Raw genomic sequence first — 21,117 nt, 5'->3', positions numbered from 1 at the left:
TTACCACTTTCAAGAGTCCAAACCATCCCCTTCCAACTTGTATAACAGCCTACCTGAACAATAGACAACATATTGTTCAGGGGAGTTCCTTCAAGTGTAAGTCAATCACTGCTACTTGTGCTTCCAACTAAAGGTTCAGCCCAGGCATCAGTCATTTTTGGGGGAGTGTGGCGAGAGAGGAGGTGGAGGGGGGTATCCTAACCAACAAGATGTGTCAGGAATCATCAATCCACCAATAACCCTCCGCTGCACCTAAAATAACTTTGCCAGTCTGAAAGATATTCTCAACACGATCTAGTCAGAAATATCAAAGGCATAAATGAACATCAAAGTCCCCTTTAAAAACAAAGCTTGTTCGTATGACAAGCAGCATCCATAAAGATCAGGTGCTGGACTTGTTGGCAGAAATGAACCTCGATTACTTTACTCCACTGCCTGATGATCATGTCAAATCTCTGGGATTCCACATGGGCACCAGTTATGGTTTCGGAACACAATGAGGACAAAAATGCACAACCCACTTGGAATGCAATTCTGCTTGTTCTGAAAGACCAAAGTCTTTCTTACTGATTCAGGCCTCTTAATTGGCATTCCAAGGCCAATTTGCACCACATTGCCAACAGAGACAAAATTATATTCACTGATATTCAAAAAACAAGTCTGACCCACTTAAAACATTGTCTATGCTGCTGTTTGAATGACAAAGGACTGATTGGTCTTACGTCCCCAGGCTTACATTGGCTTCCTCTAGCCAACCACATGACCTCAAGGTGCAAACTCAACACTCCGCCCTGAATGGTGTGCAAATTCAAGTTCACAAGTGGGCAAAAGAAGACTTACAATAACAATGTCAGATGAGAAAGCACAGGAAAGACAACACAGGACATAAGACCATCACTGCTATCCACCAAGAATCTGGAATTCCATTCAACCTACATCCAGCATGATACCTCCTGCCTCAACTTAACATAGGAACTGAAACCCCACTGCCTCAATGAAAACCTGATCATTCTAGATCTGCCCCCAAAAACTGGACCATTGAAGAGACTCCCTCTTCACATTAAATGTTCAGACCCTTATTTAACTTACCAGAAAATACTTTCCTTTCAGCTCCTTTATGCACCAAACTGACTTTTCTTTTTATCCAATCCCACCGCTGTACAGCACTATGTTCCTTTGTTCCTAGGTTTACACTCTACAAATACTTCTGAATACAACCATATACACTGCAGTCCTACAGAACTTGTGCACCTGTAAACCTGTACCAGGACTACCAATATGATTGAAAAAGGTGGCATGAATATGATGCATCAAATATTCAGGAAACCCATAACAGATCTGTTGAAGCAGTCTTATTTAAAAATTCCCAACAGCACAACATAGGACCCTTCACCTTTTGCTGAGTCACAAAGAGATCTATAATTTAGATATCACCCACTCACAAATCAGAGGCAACCTTATGTTAAAAGTTCCACTCATGCATATCGATCGAAACATTTCTTTTCCCTGACAAATTGGCTTCAATAAGATAGAAGCCTTTTGGGATTGTCTAATGCCTGAGCATTATTGCTTCTTTGCTAGGGTCAAATAGCACACTTTCCAGGACCTGTCGACAAACAGGATGCAGATACCATCATTTAGCAACAGCAGAAGCTGAATGCCTTGTAATCTGAGATGCGCCAATAAATTGAGAAGCCTTTTAGCTTTTAACTGGAGGCTGCGAAGATTTCTTTTATTAGCAATTAACAACATTCTTTAATTTAAATGTTTTGATACTTACAGTATATAGCTTGTCTTATAAATCAAGGGTGATTTTGTAGCGGTGAAGATTTCTATTACGATACAAAATACTGACCTGGACAAGTGGCCATCAATCTGAGCTTCATATGAACAGACAGGAAACCTAGTTTTAACACATTTATTTATGCAATTTTGTTGCCCCAGGAATTCATTTGCCTGTCTTGGCTTTACTCTTACTCAAAGAGAATTCCAACTTCTATTATTTCATGATGACTAGGTGCCCAACCACATGTTTTGGTCTAGAAGTAATACTGGCAAGCTGCTTTCCAAGACAGAATAAGGAGAGTGGTGACCTTCGAAGTCTTTTTCCATACCTCATATTCCTTCTGAATCTCGAATCTTTTAGTTGAGGAACTCTTACTATTCAGGAGCTGGGGAAGCTTCTTTCTTGCCCCTAAGCAGGAAGGTAAAGTGAACCTCGGACCACTGTATGCAAAGCATGTTGTCAATCACATTTTAAAGGACTCAAGCTATTATAGCTCAGTGGTGAACCCCAATAAGTCAAAACCAAACTTAGGTTGTTTGTGTTCCCATCTGGAGGGGCCCTGGTCTGGGAGTTTGGAGTGGAATGTCATTATTGGAACATGACCAATACTAATTCAAATATGGTTGGTTCCTGTCTAGAGTGGCACAGTGGAACACAAAAGATGGTCTGGAATCAACACCAAGAGATCATCGGATTAATTCAAGAATTGTTTCTATCACTGTGATGCTGCTGATAACTTACGCGCAACCTGGGCCCATGCTCACTATGCTACAGTACTCAAGATGTAACTTTCACTGGTGCGGCCCTAGGTAGACAGAAACCAGTCTTGGACTGCTTATGTGCTTCTTTGGAGGGGACCTGGCTTGGTGGTTTTGTTTGGACTGCCCCTGTTGGAGCACGAGCAAGATTGCTTTGCATGCGGATGGTCTCCGGCAAGAATTGTATTATGGTCAAAAACAATGGTCTGGAATGCGGCCTATGTTAATTCAGGCATTACTTGCATCAATTTGTTGTTTGTTGCTATCAACCAGGACAGCACAGTTTTTCACAAAAGCCTTAGTTTGAACTAGGTTATTACTGTAGCCATCATCAGTGATCCAAGCCTTGCAGATGAACACTTAAAGCATTCAGCTTCCCAGTCTTCAACCTTAGAGTAAGATACTTTATTTAACTAACAAAACAATTACTCTGTGAATATGATGAGGCAGGCACTTTGCTTTATGAAAAAGGGGAAGGGGAGATGCGGCAATTCTTTTTTTCACTTAGATTGGGGTATTGCTTCCTATTCCTTCTAGTTTCCGCAATTATCTTGTGAAATACCCATTCTCAAAGGCGGCTAGAAAGAGCTTACCCTCCGATTCAGATCCTTCAATGTTCTTCCCATCTTATAAGGGAGGCATCTCCCACCACCTGGTCCCGACACAAAGGAACAACAAATTCCCATCTCTTTAGTAGCTGTTAATTTCATGTTCCCTACATTAAATCCTAACAAATATTTTGCCTCACCTGGAGACCAGTAGTTTGTCATGGATGATGTAAGCTCTCAGTAATTTTGTATGTCAAAATCTCATACACATAAATGTCTGCAGACATACTGTGTATTAATTATCTTTACAAAAACATGGTCCATCTAGGTTTAGATTTTCGATTATTAATTTCAGTTGGGTGATAGTTTTCTAAACAATATTTAGTAAGCAATATTTATGTATGGCGAGTTTCTACCATCAATATTTTGGTGCCACATCCTCAGTGACCTCTGCGAAGACCTCATCCTCAATATTGCCTACGGTACCAGCAAAACATAGGCTACTATGAGGCAAATCAGCCTCTGTGCTGAAATGCATGATTGTTTTCGGCAGTAAGAATAAAGGAATCATCATTCTCTGCAGGCATCTTAGTAAGCGGAAACACATACATTAAAGAAGCACCCTTCATTACTCCAGGAGGATTCTTGAGCTCCCCAGCTTAGGCAGCAGCTCCATTTGCATCCTAAAGTAATCAATTCTTTTCCTGGGAGACCATTGTCAAATGCCAATAGTCAATCGATAAATAAGGGGTTTTATATAGCGCGCTACTCACCCGTGAGGGTCTCAAGGTGCTTTAGTCCAGATAAGGCAATGACACCTCTAGCCAGCAGAGATGTGTCACCACCACCACTAATGACTCATAAAACCCCAGAGGAAACACAATGCGATCCACAAAGAAATAAAGATGCTTCATGAGTGCTGGAAAACTGGATTATGTAAATATGCGTTTGCATATTCAAAACATCAGATAATATCTCATGCACTTTAATTAAACAAGACCTCCATCAAAAACACTACTGGTGTTCTGTCTTTTTACATGCTCTTGAGAATACAGAACGATCTTTGGTATAACAAGTCGGCAGGAGTTGACCACCGTATTTTGTTCTTTCTGTGGCACCCCTTCTATGAGGGACTTTTGCAACATTTGTAAAACCTCCTCCAACAGTTTTGCTCAGAGTCATTCTGTTCGTTCTGCATGAAGAACTTCTCTTGAAAGGTTAGCTTTTAGGCAAATTTGCTGAACCCATCAGGTCTGATTCTATTTCCTTTGGGTCACAGACTTACCTGGAGCTGAAGCCTGAGCTGTTGTCTAATGCAGGCTTTGTCCTCCACCCGTTAGTGGATTCTTATACTGATGATGCCTCTACAAAGAATAATCCCTGCTAAATCTTGGCTGGCCTGTGGGCAATTGAATGCATCAAACTGTATTGCTTAGTAGCATACAATGACGTGGAGATAGCGAACAGTCCTATAGCGATGGCAGTCTCAATTTTTCTTAACCTTTCCCAAAGTATAGTCAGCCTCATCTCCAAACTAATGCTCCCTTACCATGGTGATGTCCAAAATTTTTGAACTAGACATTTAAAGGAAACAAACCCGCGCTGGGAAAGCGAATAGGGCTGGCCTTGGCAAACTGGTGCGATAGCGGCATTTTCTTCAGCATTTTGTACCATAAGCAGCTCACACAAAATAAGAAATAAAATCTGCCTAAAGACAGAACGTTACACCCAAAATGTGCCACTTTTTATAATTTTACTAGAACAGTAAGGGTTCTCCTTAACTAGAAGGTGTACTTACAAGAGGTACGGATATCCATTTAAGTTTCAAAGCACATCACAGAAAAATATGATTCTTAGTGGGACAAAGAAAAGCTGCTATTACCTTCGAACTACTGAGAATATCCATAGCACGGCCAAGGAAATCTGGTCAGTGTAAATGGTCTGTGCAATGGCTCAGTGAGTTTTAGGAAGCCAACTGTAATCTAAATTGGAACATATTTATTACAATCTCAACTTTGAACAATGGGAAATGCGCCAAACGAAAGAAAGGCTGACGACACTGAAGCCAGTGTTTCCTCCTCACCATAAGCTGCCTTCTGAGGTCCCTCCCGGAGCCATTTACAAAAGGACTCCAGAACCAGCAACGATTCGTCCTCGCAGTTCAGAGAGTAAGTTGTTCCATTTCTTTCTTCAGAAGGATGTTTGAACCTGGAAAACGACGACTCACTGAAATCTCCAAACACACTAACTTTCTTTTAGGTCAATCCCTGCCCTGCAAATGAGAAGAACACGACCCTGGAGAAGGTGCTCTCAGCTCTCTGTGGGCAAACCGCATTCAGTCTTCAATTTCTTTTCACTTGATCACAAGGCCTTTGAGGCCCTGCCGAGGCAAGCTTTGCATTTTCTGTTCTAACCTCAAACCACCACATAAAGAATGCTAGACAGTTTGCTCAAACATTTTGCAGAAGACATATTACCGAAAGAAAAAGACATAGAATTTGAATTTACAATTTCTACTGGAACTACTAGGCACATTTATTACTGAATTTGATTGTCCACATACCTGTTTCAGGGGAAAAACGAAATATTGTGAAGCAGTGCTACTCATTTAGTGCAGTGCTGCATGAGTCCAATGACTCAAATGGTGTGCCCATTAAAATGAAAGAGTGCTAAAAAGTTCTGATGATGAAGACCATGGCTGAGATACTTAAACATTAAAAAAAATCTGCTGTAAAGGTTGGTATAAATTACAGATTCAATTGCACCGATATGGGTCTCACGAAGCTGTTGCAGTCCATCAGTGTGAGTTAGGGGGTTTAAAAGTCTTAAGATCTTTGTTGCTTGTTGCATACAAAAGTCAGGATGTACGTGCTGGTGTAGGCCTTCCTTGTACAGTAGGACTAAGAATATGGCAGTAAAATGAACCCACCAACGAAACATGACCACAGTCACATACATGGTGCTCATGGCATATGGGACAATAAGGAGTATGTTAAATTAGTAACACCAAGTTACACTGTCATGTTTACTGACAACTAAATGTTCGAAATGCCAGACAGATTCTATCATTAAAAGTATGGAGACTTTACACTAACATACTAAAAAGGCCAAGCCAATGGCTAGAAAAGGAAGCAAAACGGTAAGTACATCTTAGAGACACAGCATCTGAAATTAGCAGTTGGTTAGAGGGATTAGACCGGCATAATTCTCGACCTGTACAAGGAGTGAGCACCAAAGTTCAAGAATCTGAACAATTTGAGATCTCCACTGTGATCATCTATGACATGGGAAGATATAGGACTGCAAGGAAAGTCTGCGACCCACCCCATGTCTTTTGGAATAACCCTAAGGATATATAGAATTCGAGCACAGGCAGAAATGGTGTTTCAGAAGAATCTTTGGGACATGGGGGGTTGGAAGAAAGGCATAAAGGAGTTCACATAACCAATCAGCATGAGGCCAATCCATCTGCTTCCCACCTTTCCAATTAGCACCCGGTGTTCAGGTTGATGGTAAAAGTTTCTCTGGGTGGGCAGTCCTAAGTCTCCAAGATTTCCAGGCAAATGTCCTATTCCTTTAACGAGAATGGACACCTGTCCAAGCTGCACACTCTCCTGATGTTAGGCTTGTGATGGAGGAGTATGGCAGGAACACGTCCTGTAAAGCTTAAACCAGAAGAGTCACTGCTAGTCGGCAGGAATGTGGAAAGAATGCCCCAGTGTTTACTCACTTTTCCAACTCTTGTTCTCACCACTGGTAGGAAAGCGCCAATGCTAAAAGACTGTTTTCAGCTCCAATATTTTTAAGCTGGGACAAATCGGACTGGACCAAAAGCTCTCAAACCATTTGTGGAGGAACAGGTGTGGATTGTAAGCTACTGCATATTGTGTTTTGTGGATACAATAGTCTATTAGGAAACTGACATGGCAGCTATACTAGTGAGAAATGTCCCTATACTACAACTTCAAGTCTTTTTGAGATACATTAAGCATAACTTTACATCTTATCAATCATTACATGTGTATTTTTGCTGTATAACCAATGAAACTGTATTACAGAGGCAACTCATTAATCATGCACAAAATATAGATCTTAAGTTCCCTAAAATAAACAAAAACACATCAACATACTGGAAAATTATATCACAAAATTATAACAAAGTAAAAGTCAAAAACATCACCCAAACCACAAATCATAAGACCATTTTACAGGGATCAAACTTTAAATTATTCTTACCTGTTCTGAATTAAAGAGATTACTTGTGAGTATGTCTTTCCTATAACACTTTCACCGTTAACTTTTATAATTCTGTCGCCTAAAAGAAATAATAAAAAAAAATCACAATCCCAAAAATAGGTCAAACTGTTACCACATCTTTGGACAACCCCATACCAAGCACAAATGGAGTGGTTCATACTGTGCCATCAGTGTGTGATGCAATTATAAAAAAACACTTGTCTATATACCAGAGTACCTCCTTAAGAAAATAAATTGCATAGTTAAAAGAAAATGCGACTCTAAATAAGCTACAAATCTCGTTCAAACTATCCACAAGATGGATGCATTTACACAAGATCCATCTGCAAAATGTGTATGCATCACAATTGAATTTATATCATTAAGCTTGTGATGTTGAATTGCGTGTTACCCATTATTGTGCAAGACAAAATAAATGAAGATACAGAAAAAAAGATAGGTTGGGGGGTGAGGTAGCCGAGGGACAATGACAGCTGTGTCAAGCCAGAATGGGTACATGTGAGGCACTGAGATGTAAACTGGGTGAATAGTTATAGCTTATGTAACTCTTGTTCGCTTGAACCCTTGTTCATGTTAAACTTCATACAAATATTGGCAGTAAATGAAAAGTAGTTAACAAGCACCAAACCCAAGTAGCGTACAGACAAAATTTTGTTCTACGAGCAATCGCCATTTTAGGCAGAGGCAAAAGTAACCATATGAAAAACCCAATAAGACTGGCACATATCAGAAACCACAGGATTGACTAGCTGTGCCCCAACCGTACCTGCCCTTCGAAGGCAAATCTTATGAGCCCATTGTAAGTTCATGGTACGCTCACAAGGTCTTTCGCATTCTGGTTCTCAGCTGAGCACCAGCAGGAGAGAAGGTAGCATAGCGAAGTAAGCAGGACCATGTTCAGCAGGTGCAAGAAAACCGAGGGCCCTTATTCCTGATGGCTGGCTTGGTCTCCTTATTTAAGAATGGCTGCCACCCAGACATGGCACAGTTGACCTTTAGGTCACACTGTGTATAACCAGGCAGGCGTCAATATGGAGCCTGTGACTTTTGTTGCAGTTCAGTAACCCACGTTTTTGGAGCTACAGGGGCAGATGTTAAATGGACATGTTAGCACGTCAGAGATCAAATGGGCTAGAGAGAACTTGAACAAGGAACAACATTTCGGGTGGTAACTGCCGTCGCTGAGGAGCAAATACATTATGTGAACCAATGCTTTAAGTTGCTGCTCCTCTAACACAAAGCTTTGGGTTCTCGTAACCTCCAAGAATTAATGACAAAAGTGATTTCAGTGCTGCGTCACTAACAGGGAAATGATAAAAGGGAATGAGTTGCAAACACAAGCCTCTCGTTGATGAAAGTTGCTGCAAAAATGTTAGGTGGCTGGAACGCAGTTGAAGGGTTTAGACAGAACTGTTCGTAAATAGGTCGAGTTCTTTCCGCAGATATAGGATGACCACTGCTTGATGACCCTTGCAAATTGTTTTTTTCTCTCTCTCCCGCTTTGTCTCTTTCTCTCTTCACAGACGTTCGTGCGAAACAACAGAGCAGAGGTCCCAAGCCAGACCATCTTGGTTCGCCGTAATCGCCCGGTACGACTGCTGATTTGATGCCCTCAAACACTACTTACTATTCGTGTTTGTGGCATGCACTTCGTCTCCTAACAGAACAGAGTCCGAGGCCAAGATGCTGGAGTTACTGCTGTCCTATGCAGGACCGCTGCTGAGCCACCCACTGCTAGAGGTGCTGCTGGCCCCGACGGCCAGGTCCAGGGAGGAACCAGGCGCGTAGGCCAAGTCCCAGAGCTTTTGCAATGTGCCTATGAGCCACCTAGAGCCACCTAAAGCCACAAGCCTGCCGAAGCGGATGTGGACATCTCAGTAAGAAGTGGAGACAGTCTCATGGCTGGGAAAATAAAAGGGCCACTGGCTTCAGAGGGGAGTTCTTAGACCAATGAAGAGTAAAGGTTGTTCTCCTGAGAATTAAACCTGAAATGGGCAGGGTAGGATTACAATTCAGCAGCAACTGCTTAACGCACTGTGCTAACTTGCAGCTGGCTCACTTACCGTGGCCTATCCTTGAGCTGAAATGTGATCATCAACACAAGTGGAAAAAGAACAGTCTTACAGACGTGTTCTTTTCATTGGCTTGCACTCCTTACCGCTCACTTCACATATTATATACTGTTGTTAATTTTTCACATTGCACTCACAAGCATCTGAGCACACCGCCCTCATGAATTACTGCTTCATATGCTGATACTAAGTATTATAATACAGATTGATCTCTCTCCACAGGGTCTCTGCACATAATTTCTAATTCTATGCCAATTAATTTAGCCAAAATGCTGGTTTTAGGGATTCAGTGACCCTGGAAAGACACTCCCTCAGGTGATATTTTACTTGAAACATCACCCGATGAACTGTTGTCCTTGTGCTGCGCCTGGCTTTATTAATTTAGATAGAGACTACATACAAATTAGCACTGGCATAATATTCTGGTTTACAGTTTGACTCCTTACTAGAATATTTTTTGTAAACCCTGCTGAAGTAAAAAATAAAGCAAAAAAAACGACTTTCTATATGAAATGCAACTATGAGAAAAAATTATTCAGTGTACTTTAGGGATGTGAAATACGCATTGCAATAAAAGTACTATATAGCAGAAGAAATGATACGCCAACAAGCCAATGGCATGTCGTGAGATGAAATGCTCCTCTATGCAACGCCAAAAAACACTATCCATATTTTAAAGAAATGTTTACATTAGGTATGCAGATAGCCATGCCTTCAAGCAAGGCATGAAAACGGCAGCGTGGCTAAGCCACATGAAGTCACAAGTCATGTTTGCACATGTGACTGGCATACAGAATTGTTGGCTAACTGGAAACTCTTCTATTTTCCCAGGGTCAATAAGCCTCTACTTCGGACATGTGCTCAAGCGGATAAAGTAGCGCCCAGTCTCATGTGAATTGCGTTTTAATAGTCACTAACACTCGTACAAATATGATGTCAACCAGGAAAATCACTTTCGCTTCACGTACCCCATTTCTCTTAACCGCCTTATTAAAATTCATTAAAGCTGGAAAATCCCTTTGGCTTGACCTAGTTTCTACAGTGCAAGGGGCGAGGAGAACGGCCGTCACCTCTCGCTGCCACCGCTACCACTGAGCTACCACCGAGCTCCTGCTTGGCAGCGTCCGTGTGTGTGTGTGTGGCCCTGCCCTCGGCCCCCCGGGTGTCTTACGAGCACTAGTGGAAGATGAGTGAGGCTGCCACTAGTCGCTGAGGGAGTGCCACGGGTGGCCAGAGGAAGAGGCCGGTTTAGTTCCGGGTGCGACCTGCGGGTTCACTTGGCGGGCCCCACTTGCCACAACACAGCACCAGGGGCCCGACCCTCACTGCAGGAGGTCCCAGGAGGATCCTTGAACCTGTGCCAGTGCAGCAGATCCAGGAGTTGGAGAGAGGGGGGAGAGGCTAGACTGGAGGAGCGCTGGGATTGAGGACCTGAGGCACACAAGCCCCCATAAGGCTGAAGACCAACTCTCCTCCCCCAGTAGAATGGTCAATAGCCGAGAACCACACCAAGACCCATCAAGGTCCATTCCAAGACGCCAGGTGAGGTTCCTAATAACTTTTTACTAATCTGCACAAAACCCTACAAATCCCAGGTGCAGAACCGAGTCACCAGCCATCACCTACCATCTAACCAGCTGCCAGAACCCAGTGCTCCTAATCTTTCTCTGCTTGCAGGTACGCGTCCCTTCTTAACTGCCATACTTTTATCCCACTGACCCCAGCCACAGAGGGCCATAGGGGATCACAGGGGAGTAGAGCAGAGGCAACAAGGTAACCAGGCACTTGGGCATCTTCCCTCCAAGTCTCCAGAAACTCAGAGGTGCAGAGAGGCCCAGGGAAGCACAATTAGTGAATCGGCGAAATCGTGCAGCAGTATAGCAGCCCTGGGCCACCGTCCCCTGCATAATAGCAGCAACTCTCAGCTCTCACTCAATGCGCAGCAACCAGCAGCAAGCGGAAGCAACAGCTAGCCATCTTAGCCCAGGCGTCCCAAGTATCCAATGGAGGCTGGTTTCGTTGGGGTCCCAGGAAGTTCTATAATGGCAGAACTCACCTCTTTTCGTAAGGGCAAAGGTGAAGTATGTTGGGAAAGACCGGCCTTAGATCCGGAAATACAAGGGCCCACACTACAGACTCCTGACGGATTCCAGGCTGAAGCAAGGCTGTGTGCTCGCACCTCTGCTCTTCAATCTTTATATAACAGACATGTCTAACCATCTTAACGAAGCAAACTGCCATCCCCTAAGTTAGGAGGCCAAAGAATGACATCGGTTATACGCAGATGACCTGGTACTCCTCAGCCAGACAAAGATAGGTTTGCGATGGTTACTTTCAACTCATCAAGACCACACAACAGGGAACATGCTCGAGATCAACCAATCTAAAACCAAGATGGTTGCCTTCAGCCTAAACCCCAGCTTGGCTAATAGGTGCATCTTAATGGCGATGAATTCTAACACAGCAAAGATTACAAGGTCACTCACGCCCCACATTCGATCTATAAACACCAAGGGCACTAGTCTAATGGTTGCTCTTACGTCCATTGCGCAAAAGTTACAAGGCCTCAGCATCGACCGCTTCTCAAGGTAATGAATTTTTAAAAAATCGGCCCTACCCTAACTTACAGAAGAGAAATCACCCTTGGGAAGGAAGTTGGGTCTGTGGACAAACGGTTCAAAAGAATCTACAAAACCACCTTGACCCTTCCAAAAAGAGCATATCTTTCTCAAGTGAGATTAGAATACATCATCACAAAGCAGCGCTGGGCCAGTGGCAGTTGTTTTCTTAACTTCTGCCACCGGCTCAGACTGGCACACCCTGAATCCATGCATGCTCTAATTTGGACTGAACTGATCCAACCGGATAACGATCATCATACAGATACCAACTGGACATCATACTGAGGGACTTCTCACTAACCTAAGCCTGGAGCAAACATCTTTCCCAGCAAGTATTCCAGAAACTGACATCCTGCACGGCCAAAATTATGTCGAAGACAAGGCAGCTGGGTAAACGCGTCCATGTGTGGTCAGTGATGAACTCGCATTCTTCAACGAAGCAACAGTACTATATAACCTACACCTATCCAAATATGACTATAACTAGTAAAATGAATACATAATTTTTTTTTTTAAACTGCTGTTTCGAGCCAGAGAGGCTACGTGAGCCACTGGGGCATGCATTGAGTGAATATGTATAACTCAGAGTATTCATTTTAAATCTCCTATGACTGCCTACAGGCAGTAAATAAAACCTAGCTAACATTTATATAAAAACAAGTAGCATACAGAGAAAGCTGGGTTCTACCAGCACTCACTGTTTTAGGCAGAGTCCGATTTAGGAAAAAAGTCACAAAGGCCCATCAGGAACACACATGATTAGCTATGTCCCTGCACTACCTGCCTTTCAGAGGCAAATCCTGGCTTTCCCAAATACCAATAGTGTGCAATCCGGGTCAAAACACATTACCTCGCCCGCATCTAAAGTTATATTGTCTACCAAGACGTGGGCTGAAACATTTCCGTAATATGCGGGGTATTTTTTTTTTACCCAAAGGATATATAAATTCTTTTGAGCCACGCTTTCTGACATCGAGAAAGATTGTATTTACTGAACATGGAAACGGATGAACATGAACAGTGCAGCAGATGCAGTTAAAGTAACACATAAAAGAGAATCCGATCAAACAAAAATGGGAAGAAAAGCTTTACGGGCTATTTGTAACAGAATAATCTTCAGCAAGCATTGGTAAACCCAAAAGGTTTAGCCTTGGTAGGCCAGCAATCCTTTTATTCATCTTAGTATTTCCAAACATTTGCAATTGCATTAAAAGTGTAAAAGTTTTAAAAAGTAAACAATTCACAAAACGTGAGGAGAGGAATACTTGCAAATAATCTAACCCCTGGGAATAGCTAGGGGTAGCATTCTAACCCAGTATAAGAACGCAGCTCTCTAAATAGGGTGTGCAAATGTCTGCACATAAAACCTGGATCCAGGGCAGATAGAACTTGGGCCAGGGTGAGCTTTATGAACTTGTCCTTCAGAAGGAAGAAGTCTCGAGGGAAAAGGTCTAGAATGGGGCTAAGTCCTCCATCCTTTTTTGGCAACAGAGTGTAACTGGAGTAGCAACCAGTCCGGATCTCTGATGACGGTACCCTCTCTATTGCACCCTTGGCCAAGAGAACATTAACATCTATGTGGAGTATGGCCAAGTGATCCTTTGGCTGGATGTGGTGTGGACGGCATGTTCAAGCGGTAGGATAGAAAGGTAAAGAGTCTCCATATACCATTATCTGAAACATTCATTCATCTGACGAGATGCTCCACCACCTGGGGAGGTAAAAGGTGAATCAACCTCAAACTGGGCGATCATGAGAAGTCAAGAACAATTTCAAGCAGTTTTGCAGCAGCTCTGGGGGCAGAGGTTGGGTAGCTGTTGCCCCTGGCGGCTTGGATGCTGCCAGCCTGCTCCTCAGCCTCTCCTTCAAAAGCACTGGGAGGCCTGTTGCTGCTGGTTAAGTACTGCTGCTGCATCCACTGAAATACCCTATCGAAGCTTCGAAAGGAGGACTCTTGTGAGGGTAACTGCTAAGTTGGCTGAGTTAGGTCTAGAGAGCAGGCCTTGCTCTCTCCATATCACTCCAGAGCCGAAACAGCCTTTGTGCCAAATAATTTTGAGCCATCAAAGTGACTGCCCATAAGGGGACTGTTGCACATCATATGAAAAACTAGTTGAGTGAATCCACTGGTGGCATCGAAGCACCACGCTGGTCCCAACTGCCCTACGCAGACCGTAGGGTGTGTTGAGACCTGAAGGGATGGTATATTTAGTCACGTCTCAACTGTCCAAGATTAACCGTTGAGTTGTTGGCCTTATCTTTTCAGGGACAGCCAGCAGGATGTCACATACAACAACGTGTGTAAGTACCTGTCAAGGAGGCATGAGGTAATATGGAACTTTTAGCTAGACTGGTGCTGGAAAACTCACAGATATATTGTTACACAAGTAGTAACTTGTGCATCTGAAAGAGACACGTTAGTGATAGATTCCTTACCTTAGAATAGATACCTCAGCAATACAAACCCCGGTGGTGGGTCTGCGAATAAGATTATACCAGAAAGTCACGGAGAACAACGGCCAAAGAAGCCGTCCCTCCGGACCGGACTGTCCAGGCAATAATGCTTTGTAAAGGTGTGCAGTGAAGCCATGTGCCAGCCTGACAGATGTCTTGCAGGGGGACACCACGTCCCAATGCCGTAGTGGCTGCTGTTGCCCTGGTAGAATGGGCGCGCAGCCCCACTGGAGGTTCCTTTTTTAGCCATAGAATAACAGGCCTTGATACACAAAACAACCCAGCGGGAGAGAGTCCTCCTGTGAACAGCCCGGCCTTTCTTGGCGCCTGCGTAGCCAACAAAGAGCTGGTGTGCGATTCAGGTAAAAGGAGAGCGCACATTTTGGGTCCAGATGGTGGAGCCTCTCTTCCTCTCTGGATGGATGCGGAGGCGGAAAGAAAGTGGGCAAGGTGATAGTCTGCCCGATGTGGAAGGCAGTGACAACCTTTGGCAAGAAAGAAGGACGTGTGCAAAGCACAACCTTGTGCGGATGAACCGACAGAAAAGGAGGCTCACAAGAAAGAGCCTGAAGCTCACTCACTCTCCTGTCAGAGGTGATAGCCACCAGGAAGGCAGTTTTCAAAGTCAGAAGACGTAAGGGACAATTGTGAAGCGGCTCAAATGGAGCGCACATGAGATAGGTCAAAACAAGATTCAAGTCCCACTGAGGCATTATGAAAGGAACAGGAGGGAACATATGCGTAATTGTATCAAAACAAAGAGAGGAGTATCCCCAATGAAGATATAGGACAGACTTGTCTGGAGGGCAAGTTTTCTGGCAAGAAGGAGAGTATTCGTCCTTTTGTTTAAAACCCCTCACTCACCAACCTAGTGGTGACATGCTTCATCATCGGGGTCCACCCTGGCGGCCTAGCGCCACCAGGATGTGCTTCGACACCTGTACTACAGTGGAGCGGGTTGTGGCTGTGGGTGTGAAAAAAATAAATGTTAAAAATTGTCCTGGTTGTACTCAAAAATATGATTTTTATTATGGAGCAACTGAACAATATTAAAAAGGTTAATGGGCGAGATCCTGGTAGGGGAGTTACGACCAAGGGATCTCTATATGTGTTTGTGTTGATTGGTCAACATGTTTCTACCAATAGGGCGTTTGCCCGGTATTATTCAGGACCAAAAACAGGTGGACAGACGGTGTGTGCCCCCTAAAAAGCACACCCTATCTTGATCCCCTGTGTACCTCTTGGCAAATAGCCAGTGGTATTTATGCTCAATAAAATAAATGAGCACGTGAAAAAAGTGAAAAAAGAGACCTGTGGGGAGAAGAAAGGTAAACAAAATCAAGTTGTATTCTTGCTTACTCTCCTGTAACGTCGTGTAGTGTCTCTGGGATGTGAAGTATCATGCCAATGGGTATAACCCTCCAGCTGAATCAATACCGTAGTGATGGAGTGTCCAAGTGGGAAATTATTAAACATCTATACCGATCAATCGGTGCGTGCGTTTTGCATGCAATATGATTATAGCACTTGTGAATCATATCTTTCATATTATCAAGTGCATGCATTAGAGGATGCATTTCGTCTGCCGCTATGGGAGGTAGTCAATAACTGTGCGGTAGCTATCCGGAGGTGCTTATATTCATACCAAAGTGACTAAAGGCATAGCGGTACAGCGGGTGTGCTACATTCATTCATAGCGTAAATGACTGTGAATTGTTGTTCTTGCGTTAAAGAGCCTACGCCCTGCCCGTTGAAGCTTCATAGAGTCCATAATTTAGTAAGCCTCAGCCCACGCCATACAGCATCAGTGTATTCCTTATTGTTACATGTGTGTGTGTCTTGTATGTCAATTCACAGTCATTTACGCTATGAATGAATGTAGCACACCCGCTGTACCGCTATGCCTTTAGTCACTTTGGTATGAATATAAGCACCTCCGGATAGCTACCGCACAGTTATTGACTACCTCCCATAGCGGCAGACGAAATGCATCCTCTAATGCATGCACTTGATAATATGAAAGATATGATTCACAAGTGCTATAATCATATTGCATGCAAAACGCACGCACCGATTGATCGGTATAGATGTTTAATAATTTCCCACTTGGACACTCCATCACTACGGTATTGATTCAGCTGGAGGGTTATACCCATTGGCATGATACTTCACATCACAGAGACACTACACGACGTTACAGGAGAGTAAGCAAGAATACAACTTGATTTTGTTTACCTTTCTTCTCCCCACAGGTCTCTTTTTTCACTTTTTTCACGTGCTCATTAATTTTATTGAGCATAAATACCACTGGCTATTTGCCAAGAGGTACACAGGGGATCAAGATAGGGTGTGCTTTTTAGGGGGCACACACCGTCTGTCCACCTGTTTTTGGTCCTGAAGAATACCGGGCAAACGCCCTATTGGTAGAAACATGTTGACCAATCAACACAAACACATATAGAGATCCCTTGGTCGTAACTCCCCTACCAGGATCTCGCCCATTAACCTTTTTAATATTGTTCAGTTGCTCCATAATAAAAATCATATTTTTGAGTACAACCAGGACAATTTTTAACATTTATTTTTTTCACACCCACAGCCACAACCCGCTCCACTGTAGTACAGGTGTCGAAGCACATCCTGGTGGCGCTAGGCCGCCAGGGTGGACCCCGATGATGAAGCATGTCACCACTAGGTTGGTGAGTGAGGGGTTTTAAACAAAAGGACGAATACTCTCCTTCTTGCCAGAAAACTTGCCCTCCAGACAAGTCTGTCCTATATCTTCATTGGGGATACTCCTCTCTTTGTTTTGATACAATTCCTCCCAGGGGAATAGGAGTGATCTCAGGTTCACCTGTGAGTGAACAAACTCCCTTACTCTCTCTTTGATTGTAGCAACATATGCGTAATGCCTTTTAAGAATCTCTGTACAACAGGGGACTTGAAAAGAGAAGCTGATCTGGAAGCCTCAGAAAGGCTGAAATGGCCGAAAGTTAGCCCTTTTTAGTGCCCAAAGCAGAGCCCTTCCGGGCCAGAGAAAGAAGGAACAAAAGGATCTCAGAAAGAGGGACAGAAAGGGATCCACAGTCATGGCTGTGCACCATGCCACAAATTTGTTCCACCTGCAGGCATATACCGATTTAGTGGAGGGACGCCTGGCTGCTAGAATGACATCACAGACTTCGGGAGGTAAGTCAAATGGAATCAACTGTCGCCGCTCAATCTCCATGCATGTTCGGTGGAGGCTGGGCAGATTCTGGTGGAGAACCTTCCCCTGCTGCTGCGACAGCAGATCCTCCCGCAGAGGCAGTCGGTGGCGGGGGATCCAGGCTCATACTGAGTAGCTCGGGATACCAAACTCTTCGAGCCCAGTCCGGAGCCACAAGGATGACTTGGGCCAGGTCCCGGCTGATCTTCTTCAGAACTCTGGGCAGAAGTGGTATAGGCGGAAGGGCGTACAACAGACCGCAACTCCACTTGCGACGAAAAGCGTCGCCGAGCTAGTGCCGCCTTGGAAATTCCAACGCGCAGAACTGATGACATTGCGTGTTCTCTTCGGTGGCGAATAGATCTAATCAAGGCTCTCCCCGCTGTTGAAACAGACCTTGCACCACACCTCCGAGTGAAGACGCCATTCGTGATCCATCAGACACTGGTGGCTGAGTTCGCCCGCCCTGGCGTTCAAAGAACCTGCCAGGTGTTGAACCGTCAGGAAATGCTGTGACGTTCCAGCCATGTCCAGAGGCACAGACCCTCCTGACATAGGGTCCACGACCCCACCCCGCCCTGTTTGTTGCAATACCACATGGCGGTGGTGTTGTCCGTGAACACCTGCACGACCTTCCCCCTGACCGAGGGGATGAATGCCTTCAGTGCAAGAAGAATCGCCCGAAGCACCACAAGGTTGATATGGAGCCGGGACACCGCCCGAGACCAGAGGCCTCTGATCTCCGCCTCTCCCATGTGGCCGCCCCATCCCTGGAGGGACGCATCCGTCACCACTGTGTGCTCCGGTTGGGGAAGGGAGAGGGATCTGCCGCTGACCCAATGCTGATTTGTGAGCCACCACTGCAATTGTTGTGCAGCGCCCTCCGAGATCTGGACGTACTCGGACAGGTTTCCCTGATGCTGCGCCCACTGGAACTTCAGGTCTCACTGCAGAGCCCGCATATGCCACCTGGCATGGGTGGTCAGCAGGATGCAGGAGGCCATGAGTCCCAGCAGCCTCAAGGTCTTCCTGACCGAAACCCAGGACAAGGGCTGAAAGATCGGAATCATAGCCCAAATGTCCTGGACTCGCTGTTCGGGAGGATAAACCCGAAACTGTGCCGTGTCCAGAACCTCTCCGATGAAGAGGAGCTTCTGAGAGGGAATCAGGAGCGACTTCGGCTCGTTGATGGAAAATACCAGCAAATGCAGGAGGTCGGCCGTAGTCTGGAGGTGGGAGATGACTGTCTGAGGCGAGCCCGCCTTGAACAACCAGTCGTCGAGTTAGGGGAAGACTGAAACCCCTGATCTGCGCAGATAAGCTGCGACCACCTCCATCACTTTTGTGAGCACCCGAGGGGCGCTGGTAAGGCCAAAGGGGAGCACGGTGAACTGAAAATGCTCCTGGCCCACCGTGAATCGTAGGTAACACCCATGGGCCAGCAGGACAGGAATATGAAAATAAGCATCCTGCAGATCCAGTGCCACCATCCAGTCTTGTGGGTCGAGAGCAGACAAGACCTGAGCCAGAGTGAGCATCTTGAACTTCTCCTTCCGGAGGAAGCGATTGACATTCCTAAGGTCTAAGATGGGACGTAGACCCTTGTCCTTCTTTGGAACCAAGGAGTAGTGGGAGTAACAACCACGACCTACTTCTGGCATCGGAACATGCTCGATGGCCTCCTTGGCCAAGAGGGCCGCAACTTACTGCTGGAGAAGTGCCAAATGATCCCCAGACATGCGGTGGAACTGTGGTGGCAAGGCTGGGGGGGTAGACTCTAAGGGGAGGGGTAGCCCCTTCGAACAATCTCCAGAACCCACCTGTGTTGTAATGGTGCGCCAGTGGGGAGAGGTGATGACGAATCCTGCCCCCACTGGAGTCTGGTGGGCCTGAAACACCGGACTAGGAAGGTGTGGAGGCACTGGCAGCAGGGGTGTTGGTGGACTGACCCGCACGCTGGCCCCATGACACGCCTCTGCGAGCCCCACGTCGCGGCTTCAATGGGACTGTTGCTGCGCAGGCTTGTTCTGAAAGGAACGTGTTTGCACGCCTCTTCCGGAGCTTCAAAAGGAACGAAAGTTGTAAGAGGAAGGAGAACGTGTGGCCGAAAGGCCTAAGGACTTGGCCGTGGCCCGAGAGTCCTTAAAACGCTCCAATGTGGAATCCACCAAAGAGGCGGGTGCCATCGAAGGGCATGTCCATCAAAGTATTCTGGACATCTGCAGAAAAGCCAGTCGTCCTCAACCAGGCATGACGACGTAACGCCACCGTTGTGGAAATCGACCTATCCAGCCAATCAGCACTATCAAGACCACAACGTATAGTGAACTTGGCCGCATCGCTCCCCTCCATAAGAGCTCGGGAGAGAACTGTCCGAGCCTCCTCTGGACACTGAGGTAGCACCTACTCAACCACATCCGATACAGAAGGGAAATAGCTGCCCAAGAGACAGGCAGTGTTCACAGACCGCAGTTCAGAACTTGCGGAAGAATAAATCTCCTTGCCAAACTGCCCCAATTTCTTGAATTCCTTGTCTGGTGGAGCAGAAGGAAATGCACTCGGGGACATGGATGCCTGAACCACCAAACTTTCAGGTGTGGGGTGCTGGGTGAGGAAGGCAGGGTCGCCCGGAGCGGGCGTTTACGTCCATCCACACCCTTATCCACAGGAGCCCCTGTGTGGGGCCGGGACCAAGTGCCCAAAAGCACATCAGAAAGTGCCTCATTAAACGGCAACAGCGGTTCTATATAAGAAGAAGCTGGCCGAAGCACTTCATTCAGTAGGTTGGTTCTGACAGCCACTGTAAGGAGCTCGAGGTCAAAAGCCTCGGCCGCACTATGTAGCACCGTGGAAAAGGAACCACTCTCCTCCATAGTAGCTGAAGGGGATGGTGAACCAGGCGCCGGAGTGTAATCCGGGCTACCGGCCTCCGCCTCCTCATTTCAGTCAGGGACGGACTCGCACTGTGCTGCAAACCCTTCCCACTTCTCCCCTTCCTGCACGAGGGGACGAGGACATGTGTGAATAAAAGGGTAAAGTCCCCCATTGGCGTTGGGATCGACGCCAGAAGACATCCCTCCGGAACCCGTGCCGACGTCGTTAAAGAAGTCGACGTTGGTGTGGGCCACCGTTTCAGGCCGCCGGCGTCACCCGCATCTGCATCGTCTATGTCAGTGGGGGCTGTACGGGGTCCACCGGCAAGAACGGGGAGCCCCGGCCAGAGCCATGGAGGCCTCTGGGCGTCGACTATGTCGGGACCGGAGCCGGCGACGTCGTGGAACGCCGAACAGTGGGGCCCGAGGGTGATCAGATGGGGCCGCATGGGCTGAAAATATGTGCCATTGCAGACACAAACTCTTGCAATTCGGCTGGAGTCGCCGATGGACCCAGAAAAGGTGGGTAAGCCAACGGTA

At 45.7% G+C, this 21,117-nt stretch overlaps 1 protein-coding gene across 2 annotated transcripts in view; it reads right to left on the bottom strand.

Moving 5' to 3' along the window:
• The window catches only part of ARHGAP21 (Rho GTPase activating protein 21), a 545,637-nt gene that overhangs the window by 209,361 nt on the left and 315,159 nt on the right, over nt 1–21,117 (bottom strand). For both annotated transcript variants that reach the window (XM_078663440.1, XM_078663441.1), the window contains one exon: nt 7,329–7,407. In XM_078663440.1, coding sequence (XP_078519566.1) covers nt 7,329–7,407 — 79 coding nt within the window. The remainder of the gene's footprint in view (nt 1–7,328; nt 7,408–21,117) is intronic.

This window comes from Lissotriton helveticus, chromosome 10 (genome assembly GCF_964261635.1).
Source record: "Lissotriton helveticus chromosome 10, aLisHel1.1, whole genome shotgun sequence".
Taxonomy (NCBI): domain Eukaryota; kingdom Metazoa; phylum Chordata; class Amphibia; order Caudata; family Salamandridae; genus Lissotriton; species Lissotriton helveticus.
Note: the sequence above shows the minus strand (reverse complement) of the source record. Positions and strands in the feature narration are given on the sequence as shown.